This window comes from Hippocampus zosterae, chromosome 3 (genome assembly GCF_025434085.1).
Source record: "Hippocampus zosterae strain Florida chromosome 3, ASM2543408v3, whole genome shotgun sequence".
Classification (NCBI taxonomy): Eukaryota; Metazoa; Chordata; class Actinopteri; order Syngnathiformes; family Syngnathidae; genus Hippocampus; species Hippocampus zosterae.
In genome coordinates, this window is record NC_067453.1 from 26,303,704 (window position 1) to 26,328,176 (window position 24,473).

Below are 24,473 nucleotides of genomic sequence, written 5' to 3' on the forward strand. Positions count from 1 at the left end.
GCTCACTTTAGAAGAACACACAAGAAGACGCACACAAGCGTCGGAAGGAATCACCGCCGAGGTGAATAGTAAGAGAGCATGACACTCAAAAAAAAAAAAAAAACATAAAAACGCAGGATTCAAAGTGACCCATATTAAGTCGAAAATAAGCAGGTGTTCTCCCCAAGGGTGCACCAACGTGGGGAGAATAAACGCTAAATGGTAACGATAATCTTCACAAGCAAAAGCATGATATTTACATTGCATTTGTCCTCTTAAATCACTTGTCTCCAAATGTGATTTTTATTGGTGTGTCCAAAATGTGAAAAAGGAAATTAGGGGGGGGGGGGGGTGCCGTTGCTGTACAGCATAGGTGTCAAAGTCAGGTCCTGGAGGGCCGCTGCCCTGCACGTTTTCCCAAGTCTCCCGGTTGCAACACAACAGGCTTGCGCAGAGCTTGCTGATGATCTGATCATTGACTGACTTTGACACCTATGCTCAGCTGTACACTCTTAAACCGATGGGTGAAAAAGAAAAACTCAAATTGGGTCAAAACAGAACCAACCCAACATTTCTGTGTTAAAAAAAATGTTTCAACTGAAAAAAAAAAATACACAACTAATTATTTTGTGGTTGTTTCGTCCAAAAACAAACAATGTATTTCTCATTAATTTTGCTACAAAATAACTCATGTTTGGGTTGCTGCCACCAATTTTGGGGTTGTTTTGTTATGTTATTTATTTGACCCAAAAAGTTCGCTTGGTCCTGCTTTGACACCAATTTGTGTTGCTTTTGACCCAATATGCAACGCGATCTTAGAGCTAGTAATTTTCTCTCTGTTTGCCACTACAAAAAAAGTTTCATTCACTAATGTTGGACCCAAAAGAACCCAGTTTAGGGTAAAAAAAATGGACTGACCTCCTAAGTGTGTCAATTTAACGCTAGAGTCTTGGTTGTTTTGCACAAAACAACACCCAAGATGATTTTTGCAAAAAAATGCCACAAATTATATGTTTTTTGCACAAACTCGAAATGGGGTTGTTGAGCAATTCAGAAAACTGGGTCAAATTGACCCAAGTAGTCGGGAATCAATCCGTTTTCGACAAAACATTTTGAGCCAATTTTGTGTGTTGCACTTGCTGGCATTAAATCTACAAATGAATCAAATCTATTTGACAGCTATAAGATCTGTGGCTCTCTCCCCCGTTTACCGGTCCGTTTTGGATACAGAATTCAGTTGTGTAAAACACACTAGTTGCCATCCTACAAACCACCTTCGACTTCAATTCGCCGTCTCTTGGAACGAAGCGTGAGCAGAAATCCACCTGCCACACGCCGCCATTTTCCTCTGCGTTGCAAAATATCAACATTGCTCGCTTGGATGCAAGCGCACGCTTGTAACGTGTCCCGCCGGGCATCCTCCAATTGTTTGTTTGTGCAGGTGTGCCTCATGTTGTGGCTGCTGGTGAGTGTCTCGCCAGATAGAAGGATAAATACATAAGTAGGGAGGAGGAGAAGAAGCTCATGTGGAGTGGAGCATGAAACACACTTCAAGCTCCACAGATGCTCATATCACATGACATTGTACTTCCAATAAGTGGTGTGGTGTGTGGGGTGGGGAAGTGGGGGGGGGGGGGGTACTCTTACTATGTTTACCAAGCCCGACCATTTAGCTCATTCCTTCCATCTCTTTACTTTCTCTAAATCTTTCATTGTACCCACTTCATTTACAACGACTGGAGCCTGCAGGTGTCGACTGACAGGCCCATAGCAACACACTCACACACACACACACACACACACACACACACACACACACACACACACACACAGACAAAGGCTAAAATCTGTCCAGCTATTTCATTTCCCTGCCCCAGCTCTTTAAACATCTTGACAGGACTGCATCCTGACAGCATTCATGTTCTAGCATCACCTATTCTTCTACTCCATAAAGCAGTGATTCCCCAAGACTGGTATAGGTGGACTTGTGGTATGCGAGGAATGTCTAAATTAAATGCGTCGACAATGCAAAAATAGATTTGTCTGTTAATGCAATGGAAAAGTTGTTGTTTGCAATCTAGTCGGGTTCATTTGTCAAGTACAGTTCTGTTGTATTTAACTTTGAAGTAAGATGCACAGCATTTCATCTGATCAAGCTGTTTTCAAACATTGAGTTGGATACATGCTTTAATTTCACCTTCATGGCAACTCGTTGGAATTGATGAACACCTGGGCCTACTACGCTACTGTACTTTAGTTGTAATTGGTTTGAAAAGCTTGAGAATCGCTCTACTCAAGCATAATAAACACACACACACACACACACACGAGTGAGTAAATACTGAAGGGCCGTATTTAATTTTTACATTGGATGGATGGATGGGCTGGGTTCTATTTGTAAATAAGGTTTAAAAAATACATAAAAATATGTGTGGGGGGGCTTATTTTAAATTAATTAATGCTCATTCAATTAATGTAATATATATTTTTTTCAATTGATTATTTACAATAAATAAACAAATCAAAATTTCAAATGACATTTTTATCAACCGACATCATGAAAACATCCAGATTAACAACAAATACTACGCAACACTTGTTAATGTAAATGCTCCGTGGGTCCGATGAAAGAGCAGAGTGGGCCATGTGTAGCCCACTGGCCATACTTTGCCAGTCCCTTCAATAAAGGCTCTTTTAAAGGAGGGATTTTTGAGCAGGATAATGCAACTTTGTGTTATTTTAGCTCTCTAGACAGTGTCGGTTGGGAATAGTTGTCATATTCCAGCCCAAAGCTTGCACATAACACCAACTTGTGGATGCACACTGACTCATCTCGCTCTCCCCCCCCCCCCAAAAAAAATGTGCTGATTTGACCCCTCCTCTTTTTGCGCGTGAGGGGCTGTGATGACGGTGTTTGTTGATGTTTGGGAGGGATTTCGTGGGGGGGGGGGGGGAGTGGAGAGAGAGGAGTGCGGTAGGTTGATGATGAATGAAACCTCGGATCAGTGTCGCCCCCCCTCCCCACACACACACACCTCCCCGCCCGCCGCTCACACACACACCACCAACCTCTTCCTATTGTCCCACCGTGGCAAAGTGGGCGGACTGCAGTCGTCTCCGGCCGCCCAATGGCAGCCGCGAGTGCGGAGTCGAGCGCGCACAGGCACTTTTCTGCCATGCGAGGTCCCTGAACGCATCACCCACCACTACCGCAGCCGCCGCGGAGACATGTCAGAGCTCACCCCGGCCCCGGTCCCGCTCACTCGGCCACGGCAGCTCGGAGCGGCGTGACTTGGGAGCTGGATTTTTTTTTAATTTATTAATTTGACAAAAAAAGGGAAATAACTGGGAATTAAAAGCAAAGGAGTTTTGTTGTTGTTGTCGTCGTTTTCTTTTTGAATTATTATTTGTAATTTGATTTTGAAAGTGCGCTTCCCCATCTTGCTCATCCCCCGTGTGAGGCGCCTGAGCCGCTTTGGCTCCTCGATGTCATCATGATCCTGTTCTCGTCGCGCAGTGTTCTGCTGTCAGTCTACTACCCGCAGATCTTCCTCATCCTCACCAGCGGCAGCTACCTGTAAGTCGCCGCCAATTAACCGGCCGCTTCACGGAGGGCATTCACTAAGTCAAGTTCGTGTGACACCTCCACTGAACACGTTCCGTGAAAGTCGAGTGAACCGTTTTTTTTTTTGGGGGGGGGGGGCAACTTCTTTCTGCATGCTTGTTTCATTTTGGCCACAGAGTGGCAGAGATGTTCAGGAACAAACGCCGAATTGGCGAGACACGTCGATCGGTGTTATCTTATTACCTCACCGTCCCAGCGAGTCCATTCATCACTTGATTGACACCCTAAACGCAGCACGGCTTTTAATTAAACACCAATCATCCCTGCAGGATCCGGACTTGCAAAGTCATTACCAAACCATTCTTTCGCTCTTTCGCTTGTTTTCTCGAGTCCTGCCCGCTTCCTCTGCTGCGCGTAGACCCCAAACCTGCTGCTAAAATAGATGTGTGGTTTTTGGTGTTTCCCCTCCCCACAAAAGTTAAAAGTGGGCTCCGCTCGCTGCATGCGCACACACGGCCCAAGTCATGGCTTGCGCATTAAAGCCATAAACGTGTTGTTTATTTGGATTATGCAAGTTTCCTGTTGGGGTGGGAGTGGTTGGCACATCTGGCTCACAGTTCTGAGGTTCGAATCGATCTTTTTTTGCGTGGGATTAAAAAAAAACTGCCTGACAACATGAACGTTATGTTCATTGAAGACTCAATTGTACTTTGATGTGAAGGTGAACTTCAGTGGTTGTTTGTGTAGATGCGCCTTGTGATTGGCAGGCGACGAGTGAGGTGGGGTGGGCGGGGGCGCGGTGAGGTCAGGTCACACCTATCTGACCCAAATGGGCCTTAAGCAGAACATCACATGAACCAATTGGAAAACAGGTTGGCGGATTTCTGGCGAGCGTGGAAGGAGGTGTGTGTGTGTGTGGGTGAGGGTGGGGGGGGGGGGGGTCTATGATGACATGGCGCAGTTGTGATTTGATAAAGGTATTGTTAGCTTGCACCAATATGATGTTGGAGGAGAGAAAAGCGTTTTCTGTCTAATTCCATCAGTTTAGATTAGCAGCTTGTTGTGGTCTCGCGACAGACGATTAAAAAAAAAATAATCGAGCTCACAAATTTTGAGGCAACGCATTTTTTGTAACATTTTAAATTCGATTCAACAAAATGTCCCGTTTTGTCCCCCAACTTAAATACACAGCATAAATAAAACAAAACAAAACATCTTGGCACATCTTTTTGCTAGCTTACTTGTGCTAATAACTGTTTGTTAACATAAATGTTAATAATTTCGATTTTAAAGATGGTGTGGTGTACAAAGCCAATTATTATATAAATCAGTATGTATTGTATTATTTTGTGGTTGACCCAAATCACAAGGAAACATGGCATAGGGTCATCTTTGGTCATTCTTGTGCAAAGTAAAGACTCTGTGGGTGCTTTGTTCGGGTCTCCTGCCAGTGACGACATCAGAAGGAAGTGTTTGGTTTTGTTGGTTTTGAAGTTTCGCAACTACTTATCATACAATACAATACATGCTGATTTATATAGTGGTTTCACAACAGCGACAGCTGTAACAAAGCGCTTAACAAAACAGTTAACATCAAGTAAAATAATAAACAACACAACATGAAACACGGACAGTCATGCAGTTCTAACCACTTTTCCCATCAGGCGCTTTGTTGTTTGAAGCAGTTTCGGATGAAACTCGCATCGATCTAACACTTCAAACAAATATTGCAACAAACGTTGCATCGACGTCAGGAGACCGACAATATAACAAAACTCACGCGTATCTATTATACGGTGACTGATGTGTAACGACGACCAAGGTCATGACTCAGTAAGATGCTGTCATATTTCGCACCAGTGATAAAGAAGCTATGCCTTTGAGTATTGCTCTAATTTCTCTACGAGTTGCTTCACTGTTTGTGTTCAAATATCCATTGCTGGAAGGTTTTTGAACGATTGATGTTGATGGCCCGGTAGTCCAATGGTTAGCACGTGGGCTTCACAGTGCAGAGGTACTGGGTTCGATTCCAGCTCTGGCCTCCCTGTGTGGAGTTTGCATGTTCTCCCCGGGCCTGCGTGGGTTTTCTCCGGGTGCTCCAGTTTCCTCCCACATTCCAAAAACATGCGTGGCAGGCTGATTGAACACTCTAAATTGTCCCTAGGTGTGAGTGTGAGTGCGAATGGTTGTTCGTTTCTGTGTGCCCTGCGATTGGCTGGCAACCGATTCAGAGTGTCCCCCGCCTAATGCCCGGAGACAGCTGGGATAGGCTCCAGCACCCCCCGCGACCCGAGTGAGGATCAAGCGGTTAGGAAGATGAATGAATGAATGAAAAATGATGTTGATGGGTCGAATGTCACCAGCGACCTCCATTGCATGTTAGCATGAAGCTAACACGGGCCTTCATTGAGGCTATTCAGTTGTTTTAAACACACAAATGTGTAATTCTATTTGTTTTATGTTTAGTTTGACAGTAAACGTCATCCGGAAGTGGCACGAAACAACTTGAATCCTCTTGTTCGATTCATTGCTTATTCTTTGACAAATTGCGGCTTATTGCGAATCGAGCCGAGTTCAGTTCACTGCCGCCATCCGGCACTCGTATCCAGTCAGCCGGATAACAGCTTGTATCTCAAAAAACATGTCTGGTGGGTCACTCGTATCTCAATGCATGGCAGTTTTTTTTGGGGGGGGGGGGAGAATTGTATGCATCTGTCCATCGATCCATCTAGCCATGGTGAGTGGATAGCGCGCATCCCATTCAGCCCTCAAGCATACCATTTCCTGCTCTTAGGGTGGGGGGGAGGAAGTAGTCGTCTATACAAGTTAAAATGTGTCCCAGCCATGATTTTTGTGAGTGCATTGCTCTGTAAGATTCATGCCTGGGAGCTGAAGCTGTGTCAGTGCGGCTCACACAGCGCCCCATGTGACGACGGAGAAGGTGGCTGCGCAATAACGTCTGCCGTGACGTCGGCACTTTGTCTCGAGGCCACACGACACAGTGATGTAAGAGCCTCTCGCTAAGACGGATGACCCCCCCCCCCCCACCCCCTTCCCACTCCCCACCCCTCTTTTTTTTTTCTTTTTTTTTTGGGTTGTACTTGTCAGGTCACGTTGGCAAAGATGTTGAGCGGAATGTGGGTTTCCACTCTCTGAGTCACTCGGAACGGAAGTGGAGTTCCCAGCCTCTCTTGATCAAAAATTCTGCCTTCCAAAGATAGTAAAGTGCGGAGGTATTACTGTGGCTGCCCCAGCGCCGTGATGTACAACTGCGCCGCATCATCGTCAGAGTTAACCAGTCGGCCGCCACACGCCCAAGTCATCCAATAAAATGACGACAGGACAAGCGTTGTGGCACGTTTGTGTGCCGCTGAGCGCCTCCCACGATTTTTATGACGGGAGCTCAATCACCTCATTATTGTCAGCGCACGTTGCCAACCGCACGAGCTGCCTCGACGGCTGAGTTCTCATTCATAGTCATAGCCGATGAGCGCATTGAACACAATGAGTCGGGTTTGTGTGGATGGGATGTCGCGGTTGCCATGGGCAACCGCATACGCTGGTGACGCCGGGGTCAGCGGAGCAGCAAGAGGGCGATGAGGTCAATGACATGTATAAGCTAACAAGGAAATATATATTTTTTACGCTGTGCAAATTCGGACCATTAGTTAACTCATTCAGTACCAGCCAATTCTGGACCAAGCCTGAAAAGACGTTTAAGAACGTCTTTGGGAGTGAATGAGTTAATATTTGGAGATTTGAATTGCAACAAAGGTTGCGCACTTATTTGTATTGTGGGCCCGCGCTCAGCCTGAGCGCAGTGAGGCAACGTCACTTTGGTGGCAGCTGCAGTTGGGGTTCAATTTGCTTTTTCTGTCTGGGTGGAAAAAGCCGTTGTCAGAAAGCGAGGTCTCGCCATCCATCAAATGTTTTGCTCTTAATCTCCAACCAAGAGTTTTTTTGTTTTTTTTAAATGTGTGCGAGAGCTGAAATCCATGTTGGAATAAGTCTGGTGTCATGATACCTCTTCTGCGTTGCCTCGCTGTGTCAGCGACTTCATACTTGACTCGGTGCCACCCATTCCTACCGCCCCCACCTGAAAGTTTACATCCGTGTGGTTGCGATAGCTCTTAAGAGTCGCAGGCATTGGCGAAGCGCGAGAGTGGGGGGCCTCCGGGGGTTGTTGATGTGGGGGGGGGGGGGGTCATGAAGCCAGATATAACTGAGTTGAAGGTCCATTTTCTGCTTTTTCAACCCAGACCCCCCCCCCCCCCCCTCTATGTCCACCACTGTTCGCAGGATGGGCAAAGTTGTGTTTGGTGCTAATCTGTTTGGCTGCAAGCGTCTGCTTGGATATCGTCGCCCCATTTTGTGTGTGCGCGCGCGTGGGATGGAGGGGTGTCATCTCGTAAATGGCATTTAGTCACCTATCGATTCAAATGTTGATAATGCGCCCCATGTGCTTGTCGTTAATATAAAAGGGCTGCAAATCATAAGGAATAGTTCTTTTTTTTTCAAGATAATTGGCGATAAGATCAAATCTGCCTCATCACCAATATGACACGCACAGAGATGCCTCGTCTGGCAATAGGAATCATCACCAGTGGGAAGCGGCTTTGAGGGGTTCCATAATTTATTGGGTTCCTCTGTGGGGGTTTCATTTGTGTTTTCTACACTTGCGAGGTTTCCATGGACATTGACGAGCCATCTATTGAGTGTATTTTAAATGAGAGCATATGTGGGATGATGCTGTCGACACCACTTGCTAGATGACAGTCGACACAGTTCTGTTCTCGTTCCACATGGCCACATGACATCCCGACACTACTCTTACAAAGGCAGCGGGGACGCACTTCTTTGGATTATTTGTTTGTCTGTAACCGATTTTTATTATTTTTTTTCTTATAATTGTCATTCTAATGCGCAAGGTAGTGGTTCTCATGAAACGGCATGTGACCCATCGTGCAAACCTTTTTTTTTTTTTTTTAAAGTTTGTGAATTATTTCGAGTCATATATTCCTGTTATTTGGAATAACTGTCAAGTGAAGAGAGTATTTAAAAAAAAATTCCTCATTCAAGTTACAAAAAGCAAATGCGACTTCTGATGTGAACGCAACACATCTGTGATGTGACACGGAAGCGCCCAAAGCACGACGTCGCGTAGCGTGAACCAAAAAAAAAAAAGACGTCACATGGCAAGTCAATATGGTGCTTGTCTTTTTGTCATCTCATGTCACCGTAGTAGCGGCCCGGTAGTCCAGTGGTTAGCACGTCGGCTTCACAGTGCAGAGGTACCAGGTTCGATTCCAGCTCCGGCCTCCCTGTGTGGAGTTTGCATGTTCTCCCCGGGTCTGCGTGGGTTTTCTCCGGGTGCTCCGGTTTCCTCCCACATTCCAAAAACATGCGTGGCAGGCTGATTGAACACTCTAAATTGTCCCTAGGTGTGAGTGTGAGCGCGAATGGTTGTTTGTTTCTGTGTGCCCTGCGATTGGCTGGCAACCGATTCAGGGTGTCCCCCGCCTAATGCCCGGAGACAGCTGGGATAGGCTCCAGCACCCCCCGCGACCCTAGTGTGGATCAAGCGGCTCGGAAGATGAATGAATGAATGAATGTCACCGTAGTAGCGGGGCGGGAGGGGAGGAAGTTGAAATATTTTGAGGATATGAGACAACGCTCCTCAATCTCTTTTCACGTCTTTCACGTGTTCCTGAAGATGATGTCACGTCATTGCCGCGCGTCATAAATGAAGCGTCTGTGTGGCTGACGACGATCACCACCTGTGTCAACTTTCGGCTTTGCGTTTCAAGTGCGATTTTACAGTAATTCAAGTCAAATATAAAGAGTGCACCCGTTCAGGGTTGTCCATCGTCTTCCACCCCGCATATTGGGGTGCATATGTGACTTTTGGCCACGTATAGGGCGGATAGATACGGATGTGTCACGTACATATGCGATTTATATCCACGTACGGAAGAAGCCCGAGTTGGATTTGAAAATATGGAAAGTGTAACTGTTCACACTGCATGAAAAAAAACCAGATACATATCGCCTGAAACAAACAAACACAAAAAAAACGGAATTGGGTTGCAATGGTGAATATAGCCTTTGCCAATTTTAACTTGTTTTTTTTAAATAAGATAAGATAAGATAAGATATCCTTTATTCGTTCCACACTGGGGAAATTTACAGCCTCCAGCAGCAATGTATGTAGAAAGAAGAAAGGAGAAAGAGAAAAAAAAACAACAAACATCTTTCAATTAAATACAATATGAACACAAATGGATAAATTGCAGTACTATTTACAATTTTCCTTCACATCATTTAATTATTATTATTATTATGATTGTTATTTTTTATTCATCAGCCTAATATACTACTATTAAATATACTACTAGATTCCTATTCAAACTCGATAGAAGCCACCCAGAATATGATTGACAGAGAAGCTTTTTGTTCCGGAGCTCCAATGCCTGTTTGTATGATGATGAGTGTCCAAGTTCAAATAGATTTGTCATGAAAATGTCCATATCGAGGGAAAAACTCAACTGCTGGAGCAAGTTTATCCGAACCTTTTCACACCAAGTGTCACATTAGAAAAAAAAAAAACAGAACTGAATGAGGATGAGGGACCTTCTCGTGTTCATGAAACTTCGAAAACCAAACCGGTGTACTGAAGTCCAACATGTGCTAAGCGGTTCGCTAATATCTATCAATTCTTTATCTCATAACATTTGCGGGCCACGGCTTTCATTTATTATTAGGATATGCAACAGGCAATAAAACAAACGTGTAGCTGGCATAGATTAAAGGCTTTCACTTCGCTATGGAAGGTGCATCAATCAGTGGTTGAAATGAATCATACTGTGGAGAGCCTCACACGAGAGCCTTCTTTTGGAAGGAAATTCGAACAGTTTCAGTCACAGCGTGCGTGCACGCATGTACAATATTCTCTTCTGACAGTTTTTTTTCTCTCCGTCTCTCCCTTTTGGCAGGGCACTGTCCTCCGTGGTGGCTCTGGGCGCCAACATCATCTGCAACAAGATTCCCGGGCTGGCACCTCGTCAGCGGGCTATCTGCCAGAGCCGCCCGGACGCCATCATTGTTGTGGGCGAGGGCGCCCAGATGGGCATCAATGAGTGTCAATATCAGTTCCGCTACGGACGCTGGAACTGTTCGGCGCTGGGGGAGAGGACTGTCTTTGGTCAGGAGCTGCGTGTAGGTGAGTCTGGCTTCTTTTGCAAACCGCGGCGACTGTTTTTTTTTTTTTCACGGGGCTTCTGTTGGGAGCTTTGCTCAATGATACGGCATTGTTTGCGATTTGAGTGTCTTCTGTGCCTGGAAACTATTATGTCTATTCTAGCTAGCTAGCTTGCTGGTTAGCGTTCATATGCTGAATATGAATCGCTCTTAGTTGGAACTTTGTAGGAAAATACATAGACAGACAAATATGGGTTCGGTTTTCTACTTTTGATGGATAATATTTTCTCTTGTTGCTGTTTGAGTTTCAATGGAAGTGTTTCCCCATACCCCAGAATGTGAATTGTAGAGTGTGACTGTGTGAAACGTCCCACGTCGTTTTATGGTACGGTCCCGTCTTGTCTCTTCAGGCTGCCTGACATCATTCTACATGAATCCAGGAAATAGCCTGACTCAAATTGGTTGGACAAATACGCATGTTTTTTTTCCCCCCCACTTCCTTGACATCAATCACATTGCCGTTTCAATCATCATGAACGTGTTCCCATTATCCAAGAATGTAAATGGTAGAGTCCTACAGTTCCGGTGTATTCTCCATGAACCAGAAAGCTGCCTAAACAAAATAAATATTGTTGACAAATATACTGCTACGTCATTAAAAGGAATGCCTTCCCACCTTCGTCATATGAATCATGATGGAACCATTTCCCCTTCACCCGAAATGTAAGATGATTGTGTCCCGTCCTGTTCAAATTGTCTTACATCATTGTACAGACACCAGGAAGTAGCCTAACCCAAACAAATGGAATGCCAGCTACAATTATGGTATGTACTATCAACTATGGTATGTAAATGGTAGAGTCCCGTGTCCGAGCTATGCTATCTCTGGTCAAATTCGGAACCAGGAAGTAATCTCCCTCAAAATGGGCAGGCAAACGCAAATATGGTGGATCGTTAAAAAAGTGTAGCTGCGAGAGAAGACAACACTGAAGTTCGATATCGCATTTCCGAGCGCTGACTTGAAATGAACGTTTGCGACCGACTACGAAGGTTAGCGTGCAGATTTGGCCACAACATTTTTGCTTTGGGTTATCTCGACAGACGTTTCCTCAACCTTGACTGCAAATGGAAGTCCCGTCTGTCTATTCCAAAATGTCTTCGCGCAGGGGTGTCCAACTCCACGAGGGTCCCCCGTCCAGTGTGTTTTAGATGTCGCCCTCCTCCGAGACACTCGATTCAAACGCACCGCTCATCAGCAAGCCCCGAGAAACCAGATAACGATCCTGATCGTTTGATTGCGGTGCATTGGAGGAGGGAGACATCGGAACCGGAAAGTAGTCTGCGACCATAACATGACGACAGACGATTCGAATTTTTGCCGTGGTGCAAGTGTCATCACCATCCGCCAAACATACCCATGGACCAACAAAGGACCTATATTGACGGTTCAAGTGTTTTGTTTTGTTTTCCGCGACACATTTGTGTTTGTCTCACAAAAACAGGTGTACAGTATGTCAACTTTGGACTGGACAATCGTATGACCGCAGTAGCTTTGAGCTCAGCGCTTGCGATCCTCTGGTGATACGATTGAAAGTTCCGATTTTCCATCTTGTCTGGAGCCATCCTATTGTCTCGCTTTAAAGCGCATGAAACTGGTGTTACCAGTCCCTTCTGCGGTGTATGAAAATGTGGCTCTTCAGAGGTCAAACCCAAGCTGCACACACACACACACACCACACGGTCCAAAACTCCAAAGCAGCAAATGCTGCATTTCGCCTCGCTACAACGGCGTGGCAAAGCCCGCCGAAAATCTACATTTGAAAAATGATATTGCGGCACAGAGGACAGCTAATGGTGGCATTCGAAGCCAACGAGTCGGACACATCTGTTTTTAATTGCGTGGTTGCTATGCTTCTTCACGAGTGCAGAAAAAAAAAAAAGATGTGAAGCAGACGTTTATGAAAAAATAAAAAAAAACCACGCTTGTGCGCATTGTTTTTGTTTTACAGTTTCTGTCATGTCACTTTGTGGCCGGGTTGCGCATTGAGGCCAAAGGTTCTGTTTCAAATCACTTTGCCTTTGTTGTGAATGTGCTGCTTTTGTTTCGGTAGCGCTCCTGCGAGTGTTCGAGGCAACCAACAAATTCTCATCATTTCCATCAATGCATGATGATTTGAGCGAAAATGTTTGGCTGTGGGGTGTGGAGGGGGGGTGCTTTCTATCCTTCTGATGCCTCTGCTGCGTCTGTGTCGATTGATATTTGTGATGCGTTAGTATGGCCGCAGTTTCACACGAAAGAGTTTAGTTCTTGGTACTTTGTGGGATTATTAAAGGTTACCTTATTCCCTCGAACTTCTGTAAAAAGGTCATGTGATTCTTGTAACTCAAAACTTGCACTTGGCTCTTGCAAGAAATTTACTTTTTTTTTTATACCGGGAATTTGATTCAATGTAAAAAAAAAAAAATCATTTAAATTCCAGGATAAAAAATAACCTTCACTTATAGCCATTTTTAGTTCATGCTTGTAAATCCCCATTCATTCACGTTTAGATTACGGTTCAAGTAAACTTTCATCATTGTCCAACACAGTCACCGAATCAAGATTTTGTAGATTTTTTTTTTAGTACTAGTGCAGCTGTCCGGATAGACTTTCCCTGTCTTTGCGCCTACGCTTGCACGAAAAGATTTGCGTGGTTCGTCATGAATGGATCCTGTTTTGCGAAGCTTCTCAAAGCACTCGGGAACAGAAAAAAAAAATAGTCAGCACTCTAGAAAAATGGTAAAAATTTGTAAAACCTAACCTGTCAAACGTTAATGGCCTGAGGTCAGTCCGAATGAGACACAAAATGAAAAAAAAAAAGACACCCTCTTGTATTCCGGTAGCTTCCTTTCAGAGTAAAAAAAAGAAGGCTCAGCAGATTAAAAAAAAAACACCAAAAAAAACCCATCACACTGCAATTTTATGTCAACGCAATACTTCAAGAATCCCTCAACATGGCGTGTTGTACAAGAAGATTACAGTTTAAGTAGTTGCGGAGTAAAGTCTATGTTGGATTGGTTGAGAGTCGTAAAGTTGAGGTCAACGGGTTGTTTGTACAGAAGGATGCGAGGGTGAGTCAAAATGGCCGCCGACCAGCAAAAATAAGTAGCTCAAAGTTGTGGCTGTGTTTGTTTACGTGTGCGTGTGATCACTTAGCTGATTTTGTTGCTTCAAATCCACCCAAACAGAACTAGCAGCGTGTCTAAGGAAAGAACAATGACATCAAAGGTGCTTCCTAGAAGAGCGTCTTGAGTCAATTAAATATCCATCATATGAATCTTATTATTTCCCACTTTTCATGCTTCTGGTTTTTCTTGCCTCCAAGTCATCTCTTGGAGATTTATTTATTTTTTTTCCCACCACAGGGGTGACACCTCTTGCTCCGTTTACCTATTTTTCACTTCCTGCTTCCTGTCATTCACTTCCTGGGTCAGCCTAGCAAACCAGACCGGCTATTTTTTTATTTATTCTTTGTAGGCTTCTGAAGTACACTAGAGTAGTAGTAGTTTTCATGTTGCTAGGAGAAAGTAAGTAGGGTTCAAAATCAGTTTTGTCTTCCTGCTTGGCTGTCTATTGTTTTCGGGGAGCCCGCTGATTGGTAAGCTAAATGTGTGCTCATGTTTTTGAAAAAAATGTCAGGTCGGCACGGTTAGGAGGTAACAAAAGCGAGTACACCCTTAAATGAAAATATCCCGTTTGGTCCCAAAATGTTGTGCTGACCGTAAAGTATCTGTATGTGCCACATAGTAGAGCGCAATGAAGAAGAACTCACTATAGGTACGTTACGGCCTGGTAGGCTATCGCTGAGTGCTGTGCTGCCTCCGATTTTGCCTTCCTAATAAAAAAAACATGAACGGGTACTGCGATGCATGGTTCATCGTTCTCCCTCTATATCTTTAGCTATAGCGCACATATTTTGAAGCAATCATTTTTGGACAATATTTACTCATTGCAATGCCATAGTTGCTGATGTACTTTTCAGCCGTTTATTGAACGCTGTGTGAAGGAGCTGTTGTGGGCCACAGATCACACTTGGAAACTCGCATACAAACTCGACGAGCTTCCACACCGTCTCGCCAGCCTTGTAGAGACACATATACTACACCACATACTGTATTCTGTTATGTTTTTAAAAAAAAATCTTTGCATGCTCAAATATGTCTAAGGGATTTGTTGTTGTCATTGGATGCATGGAAGTACCAGTACAGTGCCATTTTCAGCCTTTTTTTCCGAGGCGCTGGTTGCATAAATGAGCCTTGAGTCAATGAAGATTCCTAAATCGTGCTGAATGATGTGACATGACTTGACGGGTGTATATATATGTGTGTTTAGAGTTGTTGATGAGGTATTTTGTTCTCATCCAACGAGAGATGAAGCTCTCCGGTGCAGTAGACGGGAAGGCTGCGCATTCACTTTTGGCAGTCCATTTTTTTCAGCTACCCGCTCGGCCGGTCGCCATGGGAGACCACAGACGGGAGCGAAGAATTCCCTTGTCAGTTCTAGACGCCATGGAAAAAAAACAAACCCCAACCAAAAAAAAAAACAACAAAACCCAAAACTCGCCCAAAACTTTAAACACCTGCCATCAACATCTTTGCCTGTGCTATTTTTCCAGTATTTGTCGTGTTACTTCAAATTGGCCAAGTGGACTATGTTATGGAATTCTTTAGCAGTGCATATGAAATCATGGAATACACACACACACACACAAAAAATGTTCCAATTCCATCCCAGAACCATCATCATCATCATCATAATTAAATGCAAGGGAAAAGCTGTTCCGCTCCCATTTAAGTTATAAACTCAAATCCCTCCAATGATGAACACTAAACCTTTCCCCCCGCAACGTGATCCCGTCTTAGTTTGGGAACGGCGAGTGAGGAGCCAAATATCACCGCCGGTTTGCGCTCTGATGGCGCGCGCGTTATTAGCGCTCGGAAACCCGATCGGTGTTGATGTTCTGCCGTACATTCAACGCAGGCGATTGACTTTCAGAGCCTGAGCAAACCTTTTGTCACCCAGGTTTGAGTGTCCCAACGCTTGCGCGGATTTTGCCAACATTTTGGGCTCCTTTGTTGTGCTGCATGTGATACGGCGCACGACGACAGCTTCAAGCGGGAGGGAGACTTGAAACCTCCAGCTCGGGCGCGTCTCTTGTTTCCTCTATGGCAGTCAGTTTAGCTTCTCATCTTGAGCCCGGAGGTGCCATATTGGCGTTGTACATTTGTCATGAAATTTTTTTGGGGGGGGTTTGAGTCACCTAAAAACAAGTTGCAGGATGCTAGAATGACCTTGAGCACATTTGCCTTGCTGTTAAATGTCAACATTATTACGGTTTCAAATGATTGCAATGGTACACTGTCTGGGCTCTCAACTGACACCAACTTAATTTTCAGTCTTGTGGAATTGTGATTCGGCGTCAAGGGCATGAGGATTAAAAACCGGGCCACACAAACCATGCGAGTGACTTTGCTGTGGCGATCCATGAAAGGGAAAAGCCGAACGTTCTCTTTGCAGAGGATAAAGAATACATGGCTGATTAATATTAGATATTCTGAGGTTTATGGTACCCCAACAGACACGCTAATTTGTCTCAGCATTACATTCGTGGGCTGAAAGACTGAGCTACCTTGCTGCTTGAAATTCAACAAAAAGAAGACAGAGGTGATATTGTTTGGTCCCATTGGCCCTTGTACATTCCATCCTGTAGACTTGGGCCCCCTGTCTCCTTATCTGAAATCAATGGTCTCAAACTTGGGCCTTAAACTGGACAGTGATTTCAAACTCGAACAGCAAATTGGTGCCGTTGTTAAATCCAGCTTCTTTCACCTTAGACAGCTGGCCAAAATAAAACCTCTCCTCTCTCATGAACACTTTGAGACAGTAATTCATGCCTTTGTCACATCCCGGCTCGAATACTGCAACGGCCTTTACTTTGGAGTTAGCCAGTCCTCCATTAAGCGCCTTCAGCTGGTCCAGAATGCCGCTGCTCGCCTCTTGATTGGTACTCGTAAGAGGGAGCATATAACTCCTACTCTGGCATCCCTTCACTGGCTCCCCATTCATTTTAGAGTTATTTTCCAAGATCCTCCTCTTTATTTTCAAATCTCTGAATAATCTCGCGCCACCTTACCTCTCTGAGCTCATCCGCCCCTACACACCTGCCCGGCGCCTCAGGTCTGTGGACCAGACATTATTAGAAGTACCAAGAGCTAAACTGAGGCTCAGAGGGGATGGAGCCTTTTCTGTTGCTGGTCCCTCTCTCTGGAATGACCTCGCAGTGAACATTCGGCAAGCCTCCTCGCTGCCCATCTTTAAAGCCCTCCTCAAAACTCACTTGTATTCTTTGGCATTCGACTCAGCATGACTTGGATTTGTTCTTGGTTTTACTGTTTGGTGCTTTCTACCGCCTTTATTACCAATTTGTCTTACTGTTTATTGTGCATGTTAAATCGCTCCATGTACAGAACTTTGTTTGCAGCGATGGCTGTTTGAAAGTGCTCGAGAAATACTCTTGACTTGACTTGACTTGTCTTTAAATGCACAAATTGTCATTCTCATGGTTTTATGTTTAGTTGTTTGAGAGTGGCCCAAAAAAACCCCAGAATGCCCAAAGCCTCTTTTTTTGAATAACTGCTCAGTATTTGCCAAAAATACTGCTTGGTGTGAATCACCATTCAGAGTTTGTGTCGCAAGTCAAAGCAAAAAACAAACAACCCCCCCCCCCAAAAAAAAAAGTTCAGCCAAACCAGGGCTCATATGGTGAAACATTTGTCATATAACACGCACAGCACTGTCAATTAATTTTCTCATCAATAAAGTGGAAGCGGATCATCTCCTGCGGCCCCCCCTGATCATCTCTCATGGCGAGCGGAGCCTCGCGGGAAATATTGTCTGAATCGCCGTACTACACAGAAGTCATCTGACTGCACTCCACGCGGTATTTGTTTTGTCGAAGCAGCGGGTGGGCAGTATTTGGCCTCACCCGTTGTTCAAAAAGCAATCCTGTTGCATTTATTCAACAGTCGAGCGGTTCGGCACTCAAGTTGTGGCCCTTTAAAAACGGATCTTAAAAGGACCCGTTTTGACCTATTTGCACTCTTTCAAACAGCAGCACACTTGATGTCGGGGACTGGAGCTTGAAAATGGACACCTTTCAGCGGCTACACTCCGCATCAAAGACCGGCGTCATAAAAAACGCAGCGCTCCGGTTACCCTGTTGTTTGACTTTCCAGCCAGTTTGTCACCGGCCTCACTCGGGCTTCGCCCAGCTTGAAAGGGCTTTGTGTTGTTGTGCCGGCGGTGAGCTATTACACGAGTTTGATGTTGCTGTCGGCGAAGAAAGCAATGGCTGCCATTGCACTTGCGCAGGGTAGCTCGCTTTGCTGAGGGATGGCTGATGGGTGTTTTGTGGGTTCTCATGATCTTAAAAACCACAAAATAATTAGAAATATGTTTATTGATGGGGAGAGATAAAACAAAAGTATCTTATAAAAAGTATCGGAACGTACATTGACACCATTTAGACATGTTAATAGAAAACGTTAAAAGCCATTAAAAAGTAAAGAAATAATTTTAGGTTTCTAAAATTACTAAAAAGGGGAAAAAATGATTAAAATTTCTTTAGAGGACCTTAAAGGTATCGGTAAAAAAAAAAGTAGATTGACAATTGGGATTAACCTCTAGTTCTGTTGGCAGTTTCTTCCATTTGTGTGCAGCATCGCAACGAAATGCTGCTTCACCGTGTTTACTTTGAATTCTGGGCTAACTAACTAACTAACCCGAGGCAGATCTCAGAGCCCGACTGCGTTTGTATTCTAACAGCATTTTTTTTCACGTATTCAAGACACAAACCATTCCGTAAATTTATAGACCAGTCGCAGAAATGTCAAATCTAATCTGCAGCTCAATGTCCTGCAGTGGATCCTCTAAAATGCTCGTCTCAACTGAGGTCAAGCGTGCAGCTACGCATGAAGTTTCGTGCGACGTTACAGGCATATTTGCCTGTAAATTTAGCATTAGAATCATGAACCAAAACAAATACAACGGTAGTGGAATGTAGGCGCCCAAACGAGAGAATGGCCGGACAATAACGGGCTTGTTCATATCTGTATTTTCCCCATCCTCCCACTATTGTAGCAACTAGCGACTCCCCGGCAGCCCCCTTGTCTTTCATCCACCTCCGCCATCCGCAAGCCAGCGGGCGAATCCACCTGCCAAGGGCCCCGACGAAAAAAAAGTTAAAAAAAAAGTGCATCCAGTCAGATAAAGGATGTTTACGTCAGCGCCTTCATTGAAAAGCACTTGTGTGGAAAGAGCTCCTGGAGACTGAGGCGAAGGGGGTGGGGGGCAGTGGAGGCTAAAGGTCAGCGCAGATAGACTGAGACAGGAGGAGGACCATCAGTGCAAAAAAAGTGACTGCTAACGTGCTAGCTTGTTATTTGCCTAGCCTCTTATGATGGGAATAAAGCCCGAGTGCTGACATGCAGTGAATGAAAGAAAAAAAAAATCCCTCGTCACGCTGAATGAAAGGCATGCAATTACGATCCCCCCGGTAATTGCCGTACTATTGTTTTGGGAGTAGCCATTAATTGCGAGTTGCGGTCGCGAGCCGCGACACAATGCTTGCACATTTTAAACGCATTATGGGAGCGCCCGCCCTCTTCTCGGAATCGCCTCATGGCCGTTTGTGTTGAAATCATATCCTCGCATGTATGACAAGTGCGGTCCGAGCAAAAGCTAATAATGACCTGGCAACGGGACGTGAAATGTATTTTTCGATGACGGCTATGTTCCGTTCATGCTTTATTTCCTCGGCCTGACAAAGGAAAAGGAAATGAGAGTTGAAGTGTTGAGTTAGACGGGTTGACACTGTTGAAAACACACACCGGGGAGATGGAATTGAAGTGGACGTTGTCGTGGGAGTCTGTTCGATGTGTGCATCAGAGGGACAAAAGTATTGGGACAGCCGGAAAGTCTACCGACAGCCTGTGAGGAACGTACCAAAATCGGGATCTTGAAGAACACTTGTCAAGTCACCAATGGATGATGAGTGTCAATGAACAATGAATTTTTATTTGAACATCGGGGAGGGGGGGGGGGGACTATTAAAAATCACAAGAATAACGATCATTTAAAAATCAATAACGGAGAAGCAAAATTGACATGGAGCAGCGAACAGCAGTTTTGCAGCTTCCGAAGGGAGAGTGGGAAGTCTCGATTTATTTCAATTCCAGCGTGTCTCCTTGTTTTCTTCATTTGTACATCTTTGGATGTGGTAAAAAAAATACTCAAGACAATAACGGGAGTGACGATAATAAACAGCCTCATAAGAGATCATATAAAATAATAAGTACTCGAAGACAGGGGTGTGAAATTCATTTTTGGTTTCCCTCAGAGGGTCGTTATGACGGGGAAACCAAAAACATGTGACATCCTCTCTCTGATTATTACATTTGCACAACACGTTGATGCGTTAGGACTTTTGAAATCAGGAATCAAGGGTAATTATTCTTATTTATTTATTTGGAATTGTTGTTTAAAAGACAGTGGCCCGCCGGGCAAGCGGTAAGTGCGTCGACCTCAGAGTGCAGAGGTTGTGGGTTCGACCCCGGCTCCGGCCTTTGTGTGTGGAGTTTGCGTGTTCTCCCTGTGCCTGCGTGGGTTTTCTCCGGGTACTCCGGTTTCCTCTCACATTCCAAAAACATGCATGGCAGGCTGATTGAACACTCTAAAATCGTCCCTAGATGTGAGTGTGAGCACAGATGGTTGTTCGTCTCTGTGTGCCCTGCGATTGGCTGGCAAACGGTTCAGGGTGTCCTCCACCTTCTGCCCGAAGACAACTGGGATAGGCTCCGGCACACCCCGCGAGCCTTGTGAGGATATATCGGATCAGAAAATGGATGGATGGATGTTTAAGCATTGTTATTTAGCACACATGACAATTTGAAATGTTGGGATAGAATCCAGCAAGTATCATGAAAATTGACACATGATATGCTATTGCGGGCCGCAGAAAGTGACGTGGTGGGCCGGATCTGGCCCCGGGGGGTGTGTTTGTACACCTCCGTTACAAATCCACGTAGACAACAAGAAGACAACAATAACTAAAAACAAGGTACCAAACAAGTACTCGGCGCTCTCCTCTGCATGCTAATCGTTAGCTCACGCGACAGGTTTTCTGTGGGGTTTACGTCTGGGGACTGAGATAGTCAGGGGGAGGAGCTTAAAGTTTGGTCTGCTGAGACATTCCTACCGTTTTCAGGATATGAAGAGAGCGGAGACAACGTCCGCTTTATCAGAACGGGTTCAACATTTTTAACGCCGCGCACTGAAGTGCTGTTCAGCTTCTGTCTGCCCTTTTCCAAGCACATTTATGATGCATGATTCACGGGTCGGCTTGGTATTCCAGCGCCGCACTGTGAGAACCGTTGCCGACTCAGTTGTCTGATAGCGTGCGGCTGAACATGTGGTAATGATGCGTGCATTGTGCAGAGGTGGAAGAGCGGCGGCGGCGGCGGCGGTGGTGGACGCAGGCCCGTTTTTCAGCCCATCATCATGTGGTCACCCGCGATCCCGTCTGACCGTCCTCGGCGTGCGGGCCAGAGAAAACACCGCCGCTTGTGTGCGCAGTCTTTCCTTTCACCGCGTCAGATAGCGGAGCGGGATGCCTCTCGTCTTTGTTATCCGCTGTGTGGGCTGGCCAAAGGTCATCTCCCGCATCGCGCGACGTGCGCCCGTATCTAGGGCGGGGACATCCCTCGCCTTCCCCTGCCTCCACACGTTTGCTGTCGTTGTTCATTCATTCATTCATTCATTCATTCATTCATTCATTCGCTCGCTCTCAAAGTGCGCGCGGGTGAGTCAGGAGTTTCGCTCCTCGGTCTGCTGACGCGGCCCCCTTGGGGTTGCTCTGCGGAACGACCCCCCCATCAAATCACCCCCACCCCGTCATCCCGCCGTCCCGTACCCCGCGGCGCTGCGTTATCGGTGGGATCTGCGTCCGTCTGTGTCTGCCAGCGCCGCTAGACGCTGAAGGAAGCAGGATGCGAGAGGATCAACTGTAATCTCGCAGCACGCTTTGTTCCGCACAATCACTGTATTCTCTACACGCGGGACATTTAGATGTGCCAACAATCACACGGCTACTGGACCACGGAGGTGATGGACTGCGCAGGGTGGTCGTCGAGTTGCCTTACACCAAGAAGGTTCTGGGTTCGAATCTGCGTTGGGACAGTTTTTTTTTTTTGGTTTGGTTCAAAGGTGCGGCTTCCTTCAACACTTCCGTCACCTTCCGTGTTTACAAAATTAATCATTTGTAGTGTAGTGGTTCAAGTAGCAGGGATTCATGAAGCTGGTATGGGGATGTTTCCTCATGCATCGCCCCAGTCACAATATGTGTTAAGGGCAGACAGTCCAGGGTTCGGTCCACTTATCCAAGTCTCATTGATGACTGAATTTTAATCCTAAAAATTTACATAGTGGACTGTAGCGATGTGGTGGTTTGCATAGTAGACTTAAATACTGATGGTATGGGATAGATTGCTTCTTTCACAACCTGCAGAAACGGTTCACAGTTCAAAGGGTAGTCCAGGTATCCAAGACTCGTTGACGGTGCTACATTTTTGTCATCAATATTTACAAATTAGGCCGCAGTCGTGTAGTGGTTCACAGACTTAAATACTTCCTGGCATGGGATGAATGATTGACTGTTGAGCAAACCTTTGCCGAGTCCATGTATCTAAGATTCACTGATGTGTAAAATCACCTTCACAAAATATGTATTTACTACTGTGGTGATTCACATCATGGAATTTATTGCAGCTGGCGTGCTGTCGTTTCCTCAGTGCTGCTTACACCGTTGGGATTGACTGCTGAACAGTTCACGGCACATTCCAGGTATCTAAAGTATTCTCAACGCAAGTTAGTCTTCAATCATTACTCTAAAAACGGGTCAATGGTAGCATCGTGGTTCACATAGCAGACTTGGATATGGGATCAGTTCCCTCTCCTTTCCCCATTGACGATTACACCGTCCAGCGTGTGTCATCGGTGACTCGAAAGTGTCTTCAATGTCACATATTTTGTGATTACAAAAAAGTATTGATAGCGCAGTGGTTCGCAAAGCCAGTGTTAGTGTAGCGGTTCACAAATCCTTACAAAATTCTGAAGAGTGTATGTTCCAGATTCTATAGTGTCACTTCTGCAGGGCGGTTGTAATTACTGGAATATCTCCGGCACATTTGTAGATATATAGGTGAGGCCGCGCTTCAGGCTCATTACTAGGATAAAAACCGAAGGATTGGTGTTTTCTGTGCCTGTTTAAACAAGTCGGGCAGCTCCGTGTGCACCTCGGGGGGGAATTGAGCAGATGCTGACTGCCAACTCAATCTTCTCTGCCTGGGAGGCGGCTCACTTCTCACTTCTCACCGATGCGTTGGGGAGAATTGTTTTAGCTTCAGCGCTATTCCGTCAGTCTAGCGTGTAGGTGCCTGCGGTGTGTGTCGCCGGGCCATGAGCGTGTCACGTCGCCACAAGCACAACGTGGGACGGCGGATGTTTCTGGTAAAACAATATTATTTTTATTGTACCAGCAACAAGGCTGAGCTAATAATTCACGCTGCAAACCTCACGGACCGCAAACGTTGTCTGTAATTTGCTGGAAGCGTACGATACGTTCATAGCAACCGTACAGAGTCCGTGCAACGGAAAACAGTAGCGCAGCATCGAAACGAGGGGTTTTCCTTTGACTTTCCTGCCGTCCCCCTTTTTTTTTTTTCGACCGAGGCCTCTCAGACGTGGAGACACAGTGTCAGCGCTGGCACGGCCACATCGGGACTGTTTATTCTAATGTAAAATGTGGAAACTAAAGTCGACGATGTTGATTTTTGAAAATGGCATTTCCAATACATTGTCGCCTGCTTTTCGGCGGGAAGTTTCTCGGTCGAAAAATAGGGGCTTTATTCTGGAGAGTTAGATTTGCTCTTTTAGGAAAAAGACTCGAAATCAGGGCTGTCATACTGAAATTGTAGTTGTCATTTTCCTCACACTCCACAAAGCCACGGCGTGCAAATCATTGCGTCTCCACACCAATTTAGTCTTTATTGACCCTAACTTGTCAACTTGTTTTTGAATGTGAGAGAAGTTCGAGTACCGCGTGATTTATGTCCCCGTAGGGCCCTGTGCACCTTCTATGAGCGCAATTAGGGGCGTTTGCGCCGCTGTGGGAGTGAAAACAGCTGGCTTGCTGCTCGGCCAAGCGGCTGGTATCGTAACCTTTGACCTGGAGTGCCGTGCAGTTTTTGACATGGACAAAGCAGGGACAGAGTCTATGCAAGCAAAATAAGTTGATGAGGAACTGCATGCAGATCTCCATGTGTGCATGATCTAAAGTTGAACAGGGTGATCACAGATCACCCCTTTGAAGTGGGTACTGGGAGACACCCCCCCCCCCACCCCGATCTATTGTGTCCTTGTGTGACGACAGCATGCCTGCCAAGCCCTGGGGGCTTTTTTTTTTTAAAGCATCTATAATAAAGATGATGATAATGTATTCAGTGAATTGATTTCTACAATGATTTGGAGAGTTCAGTGTCATATTTCGAATAATATTTGACGACATCCACCACACATGTCTCCGGAGCTCAGAATATGTCTGCCTGCACCTTGATCAAATCCGCCCAAATCGCTTTA

At 45.4% G+C, this 24,473-nt stretch overlaps 1 protein-coding gene and 1 long non-coding RNA gene across 4 annotated transcripts in view; one reads left to right on the forward strand and one right to left on the reverse strand.

The window, feature by feature from the left end:
- Positions 1-24,473, reverse strand: part of LOC127597630 (uncharacterized) — a 146,098-nt gene that overhangs the window by 72,092 nt on the left and 49,533 nt on the right. The window contains exon 1 of one of the 2 annotated variants that reach the window (XR_007961695.1): positions 2,292-2,308. The exons of the other annotated variant lie outside the window; for it this stretch is intronic. This is a non-coding gene — a long non-coding RNA (uncharacterized LOC127597630). Of the gene's footprint in view, positions 1-2,291; positions 2,309-24,473 lie in introns of those variants that run through there. 2 annotated transcript variants of the gene reach the window in all.
- Positions 1-24,473, forward strand: part of wnt7bb (wingless-type MMTV integration site family, member 7Bb) — a 39,385-nt gene that overhangs the window by 925 nt on the left and 13,987 nt on the right. Inside the window, exons 1-2 of one of the 2 annotated variants that reach the window (XM_052060783.1) lie at positions 3,086-3,556; positions 10,537-10,763. In XM_052060783.1, the coding sequence (XP_051916743.1) occupies positions 3,474-3,556; positions 10,537-10,763 (310 nt within the window). In that variant the 5' untranslated portion in view covers positions 3,086-3,473. Of the gene's footprint in view, positions 1-3,085; positions 3,557-10,536; positions 10,764-24,473 lie in introns of those variants that run through there. The other variant, XM_052060784.1, reaches the window with a different exon arrangement.